Source organism: Symsagittifera roscoffensis, unplaced genomic scaffold (assembly GCF_963678635.1).
Source record: "Symsagittifera roscoffensis unplaced genomic scaffold, txSymRosc1.1 SCAFFOLD_975, whole genome shotgun sequence".
Taxonomy (NCBI): Eukaryota; Metazoa; Xenacoelomorpha; order Acoela; family Convolutidae; genus Symsagittifera; species Symsagittifera roscoffensis.
In genome coordinates, this window is record NW_026971119.1 from 6,645 (window position 1) to 13,018 (window position 6,374).

The 6,374-nt window shown below is 35.5% G+C and overlaps 1 protein-coding gene across 1 annotated transcript; it reads left to right on the forward strand.

Moving 5' to 3' along the window:
* Window positions 1–4,102: 4,102 nt before the first annotated feature.
* Window positions 4,103–4,874, forward strand: LOC134856165 (uncharacterized; the record flags this gene model as incomplete). The annotated part of the gene is given in 2 exon segments (XM_063872529.1): window positions 4,103–4,336; window positions 4,532–4,874. A coding segment is annotated over 1 exon segment (283 nt), but the record flags the coding sequence as incomplete, so codon positions are not given.
* Window positions 4,875–6,374: the final 1,500 nt, after the last annotated feature.

The window sequence follows — 6,374 nt, forward strand, 5'->3', positions numbered from 1 at the left end:
TGAAAATCCGCCCCCCCCCCCCCTCGAGAAAATCCTAGATCCGCCCCTGCAAGAGTGGATCTAGGATTTTCATGAGGGGAGGGGGGGTTTCAAAAATTTGAAATTTGGATTGGTTTTGGAAATTTGGATTTGGAAAATTTTTTTAGGTCGACCAGATTGATTTAAAACTTTTCGGCACGGTTTAGACCAAAAAATTTTGGGCTCTTTTCCAGTCCCCCCACTTTGATATTTTGGCTCTTTTCCAATTCCCCCCCTTTCAAATTCAAATTTGAGAAGTTTATTTAACGTTGTCATAATGCAATGAAACTTGGCGTGGTGAACTTATCGACAGCAGTGAACAGATTTGTTCTTTATACTTTACAGCGTAACATCACGCATTTAGTCGTAATAACACGTAAAACAAACATAAAACTCGGTATTTTGAAAGGGAACTGGAAAAGAGCCGATTATTTCTGAAATTCAATAAATGAAAGTCTTTTCAAAATGACTTTTTGTATTATAAACTGCATCAAAACGGTCGGCGTGAACAGGTGAACAAATTTCGACAATATTTCTCACATGCAAAATGCCGTGTGAACAATTTTTGTACAGTTTTATTTTATAGTTTTTCGAGGGGGGTAGAAAATTGGAAAAGAGCCAAATTTAGTTTTTTTTTTGAGCGCGCTCCCCCTAAAAAATAGTATTAAGTAGCGCCAAAAGCACGTTAGAAAAAAATTAGGCTCAGTCGGCCGGGAACGGATCGTAAAACAGTACCAAAAATTTTTTTTCTAATGTGCAGTGCTGATTTAAATTAACCGGACAAAGCGCATTAAACTTGAAATTTAAAACCCGTTTTTCTCAAATTGGGTTGAGTTTAGGTGAAAACCTATGAAGACAAAATTAGCTTGAAATTTTAGCAGAATTAATATGGTTAATTTGTTTTGCGAATTTCGGGCTTTTCTTAGTTAATCAAAAATTACGCCAAAAATACCCAGTCGATCACAGACATAATTATATCAAAGTGAGCCCCTTACGTAGCCCAACAAACTTCAAGAAGGGCATAACCTCCAAAAAATTGTATAAAATATTTTATCTTTGTTTGATAGACAAAAAAGATCGTTTTTACTATATAAAATACCAAATTTTTATTTAAAAACATTTTTTAAACAACGTGCACTTTTTTGGAGAAAATACCCTTCTTAAAGTTTGTTGGGCTACGTAAGAGGCTCACTTTGATATAATTATGTCTGTGATCGACTGGGTATTTTTGGCGTAATTTTTGATTAACTAAGAAAAGCCAAAATGACCCATTCTTGCGGTAAAATTTCGGGCCCGAAATTCGCAAAACAAATTACACCATATTAATTCTGCTAAAATTTTAAGCAAGTTTTGTCTTCATAAGGTTTCGCCTAAACTCAACCCAATTTGAGAAAAACGGGTTTTTAATTTCAAGTTTAACGCGTTTTGTCCGGTTAATTTAAATCAGCACTGTATGCTTTGGGGTGCAAAACCGTTTCTTTCCGTTAATAGGCTGGTGTATAGGGTGACGCGGTGAAGAGCCAGCCTATCCTAATCATCGCTCCGTTATCCGCGACGTCAACGACTTACAGCAGAGTAAAAACTTTGTAATATTTCACTCACAGAGTAAAACTTCAAAAAATTGTAATATTTCTGTCTGTGTTCTAGTAAACAAACATAGAAGCGTTAAGATTGCTAAAAATTCGTAATGACTAAAAAATGTACACACAACTTTTAAAAGAGCCGACCTTTGAGAGGAATGCTTCTCTTTAGTTTTCTTGCTGAAAATGGACTTTATCGACCGTTTAATACTTCGTTTCGGAACAGAGTGTGTCGATTGTCTAGAAGTAACTGTACTTGAACTCTCGTACGGTTGAGTGTAATTCTGATCCGCTGATGTCGAGGGATCATTGCGCGATCTCTTTTTCTTGAACTTCATAAGGAAAAAACTAAGTAATTAATACGGTTTAAAGTTATGAAATAAAAAAAATATATAGAAAAACAAATTAGCTTGAAGGACACGTGCAAAAAATATTTTGAATTGTAATACTTTTTTAAGTACTTTCCTAACTTTCCTTGTACTACTAACTTGTACAAGATGGATCTGGGAAAAGGGAGTGGATTTTATTTTTGCGAAAGGAGGGGGTTGATTTTGAAAAATTTTCCAAAGTTATTGCCAGATGTTTGAATCAAACCCTTGTTTTGAGCTCTACCAAAACGTTGAAAAGATCTTTTTTGGCAACGATTTTTTTGAAAAAAAATTTATGCAAAACGTTTCCGCCTTTAAGCTCTCTTCCTACACCCCTCCCCCTTTCCTATCCTAAAAAAAATTGAAATGTTGAAATGTTTAGTATAGTAGAAAAGAGCCCGTTTTTGGGAACTTTTGGAAATTTTTCATCAAAAAATCTCATTCTTAGAATAAAATATAAGGAAACCACGCGTCTGAAAAATTTTGGCTCTTTTCCAGTTCCCCCTTTCAAATTCAACTTTGAAAAGCTTAATTAACCTTGTCATAATGCAATGAAATTTGGCGTGGTGAACAAATCAACAACTGTGAACAGATTTGTTCTTCATACTTTACAGCGTAACAACGCATTTAGCCGTAATAACACGTAAAACATACATAAAACTCGCTATTTTGAAAGGTGGGAGGGTAGAAACTGGAAAAAAGCCAAAATTTTTGGTAAAAAATATGTTCCTAACAGAATTAATCTGCCGCTGACGGTACGCGTTAAAAGAAGGTTGAAAATTTTTGCAAATTAACTATATCAAATTGACCAAATTGACCATTGTTAAAACCCCATAATTTCCCAAAACAATGGTCTACTGTTAACTATTTTTTAACTTTGATCTGATGGAGTAAATATCTTTCCGACAAACAAAAAGTCCGCAAAAATTGTCAGCTAAAAGTTCGAAACTCCTTTGGAGAAAAAATAATCCCAGCACAAATAGTTTCTTCCGCGTCCTTAATCAGAACTTTGATTATAGCTTCATCAGACATGTAGCGATTTTGAAGGATCGGAATATTTTTAGTTGAGGCTGTTTTTTATTGATAACTTTTTTAGTATGCTACATGAAGATCCGTTGCTCAAATTTATTCCAAGTTGATTTTAAGAAAGCTAATTGCTCACATTAATAGCTATTTCACTCAAATTTACAGCTCTTATATTCTAATTTTTCTTCTGTCAGTAGAAGAAACCAAATTCAAAATGAGTACAGGGCGGTCGGATCACACAAGGGTTTCTAGTGATACGGGCAGTTTTTCTTATCATTCATACAGCACGAAAGGTCAGGCAAGTTTGTTCAAACTGTGAAACTGGAAAAAAATCTCACATTCATTTCCATTTTCATAGATTTCATTTCCATTTTTCGGATGCCAATTTGCCTTTAAAATCAAAGAACATGAAAATTTACCTCGAAGCTCAAAGAATAGTTGGAAATTTTTAGAGAATTGTGGTTTTGATCATCGAAATTTTTTCAGAAAAAAAACTGACTGCTGACGAAATATAGTTTATCAAACCCCAGGAACTCAATAAAAAAGTAAATATGGAGCGCTAGTTTGATCATCTGATTTTTGCTGATCATACTGAACTGAAACTTAGTGAATAGAAAAGCATGAACTTGTAAAAAAAGAAGGTTGTTTGACCTCATTTTAACGCCCTCATTTGACCTTCTTTTTCTTCTTTCACTAGGAATGGCACGTTCCTTTTTTAAATAAAACTCAATTTGTAACATCGTAAGTTGATAAAAGCTTGAAGAGCTCTTTTGTTTTCAGAAAACGTCAGAAGCCACAAAAAGTACCGAGAGTTTGTTTTTCAGAGACGATAGCTCTGAAGTCAGGACTGCTTCGTACATAAACTCTGACTTGATGAAGGGGAGTGAAAAAGCTTGAAGAGCTCTTTTGTTTTCAGAAAACGTCAGAAGCCACAAAAAGTAACAAGAGTTTGTTTTTCAGAGACGATAGCTCTGACGTCAGGACTGCTTCGGACAGAAACTCCGACCTGTTGAGGGGAGTGAAAAATCATGAAACGGACCAACGTTGCTACAAGAAAAAACATGTGTATTTACAGCAGTAATGATATTTATGCGCAAAAAATTACTTTTTTGATTTCTTTGCTTTTAACCAGCTGTTAATATAACAGGTTTAGTGAATTCTACACGTGCAAAACGATTTTTATATTACTTTTATACTTTTTCTTTGGTTCGAAAAAAAACGTTGGTTGAATATAATTATATCTTCATTCTAGATTTTGTTGGTTTAATAACAAAAACTTCCTGTTTATCTTATAGCTTTGAAAGTTTCTTTAGACATATAAATCAATCGGAAGAACAAAAAGCGGTGAGTCTGGTTTGATTTGAAGCAGCTAGGGTTTTGAAAAATTAAATTTTTTAAAATTCGGTTCCAATACAGTTGACATTGTATAAGATGGCAGGGTATCTTCAACAGCACTACTAAAATGAACCCAATCAATCTTTCTATCAGCCAGTAGTCTTGTGTATACTGTAATCTAACCCTAATCTATCCATTTTTCAGATCGATTCAAACTCAAATCGAATCAGTCAGCCGTTTGATTTCTGAAAACTGAAGTGAAAAATGGCATCCACATCCCGGTCCCAAATTTCGGTCCAAAGACGCCTCGACTGTCCCGGCTGTGGTGAGGAGCTGAATGGAAATGTACCGGAGCTTCCATGTGGCCATTGCGTTTGCCGAAGTTGCGCCAAGGAACTTGAGTCCCAGAGTGTTCAGAAATGCGCGATGATGAACTGTGCGAGCAACAGAAATGCGTTTGAACAGCGTATTAAATTCTCCAATCTACCTCAACGATCGGTTGTTGACATCGAAAACAACAGCATGGGGCTACCTCCACCCTATCAAGGTAGAAACCATGTTATTAAATTCTACATTCTTCAATGATAACAAAATCTAATGCAAATATGGAAACGCCGTTATAAGGAGAACGTTTTTGCATCAAATTGATTTTTGTATGACCCCCGTATATACCAATTAATTTTCAGTTTTCAAACCAGCAGCGGAATTATGGAAAAAGGTTGGTTTTTAAAGACCACAGGACAATTCTACATCCTCGCAATCCAAAAATTTTCTGATATTATTTTGACTGATTCTAATATTTTCTGAATTCACTTCATTCATACAATTTCAATATGCAATATGCAGTTTTCTGAGTGCAATTGCCACGTGAACTTAGCTAAAAAAGGGGGTTCACTGAATTGGGGGTTGGGGAAGGGCTAACGCTTCCTTCCTTGTGAATTCGACTCCCTCAGCACCACGAGCTGTTTTTGGTTAAAAAGAATTTTAAAAGAGTTTTAGAAGAAGTAGGAAGATCAATAAGACACAAATTTTAAACCACCTTGAATAAGCCAACCTCCTCCCCCTTACCCTACTTGGATAATACTCTGGGCTAGCGGGACTATGCAAAAGATCGATTCGCTGCTAGTCGAATATAGGCGTCGTTCTACCTATAGCTAAGACTTTTCTGTTCTTATTCAAAATATAAAATATCTTTTGTGCACTCGTAATAACCTTTTTTATTATAGATATATAAACTTAAAGGCAGGGGCAGATTTAGGGGGGGGGGCAATTTCACATAAAAACGCGTAAATTGGGGGTGGGGGACGCCTTTTTGTTCAGGGATTCGACCCCCTGCCGACCCAAAGGGTCCCACATTGTACTAATTTGAGACATCCATTTTTGGCCGACCGACCCTAAAATTTTTCTAAAGGCGTCTTTGGCGCCAAAATAAACTAACTTTGAGGGGGAGCGCGCGCCAAAAAAAACGCGATTTTTTCGTCAAAATTTTCCAAAAAGTGCCCAAAAACGAGCTCGGAAAATCAATTTGGTCGACCTAAAAAAAAACAGTCGTCAAAACTTTTGAAAATCCGCCTCCTCCCGAGAAAATCCTAGATCCGCCTCTGCTTATAGGCATTATTAAATTATTCATTTGACAATATTACGGGTAAGAGATATAAAGAACAACATTTATATTATAGGTTTGATTTCTTTTCTTTTGCCTATGAGATTTTCTCTAGAGAAAACAAGACTGCTCGTATCACAGCGAATGTTCCAATTGCCTTTAAAGTCTATGGAGCAGTAATAACATCAAAAATTAAATGTAATAAAATTATATAAAATAAAATAAAAAAAACTCTAAATTTTGATTTTTTTTTTAAAAAATCATTCCCCCACACGCCATATAAAGTACAAAAAGATAGATTTTGCTCATTGTAACAAAGCAATTCTGGCAAAAAGGTTTTTCTGTAATTTCTGGCAAATAACTTTCAACCAATTTGGAGCGATTTCTCAGACGGATTTAATCTCCGCTTACGCGTTATTAGCGCGAAATATATCGCGCGTAAAC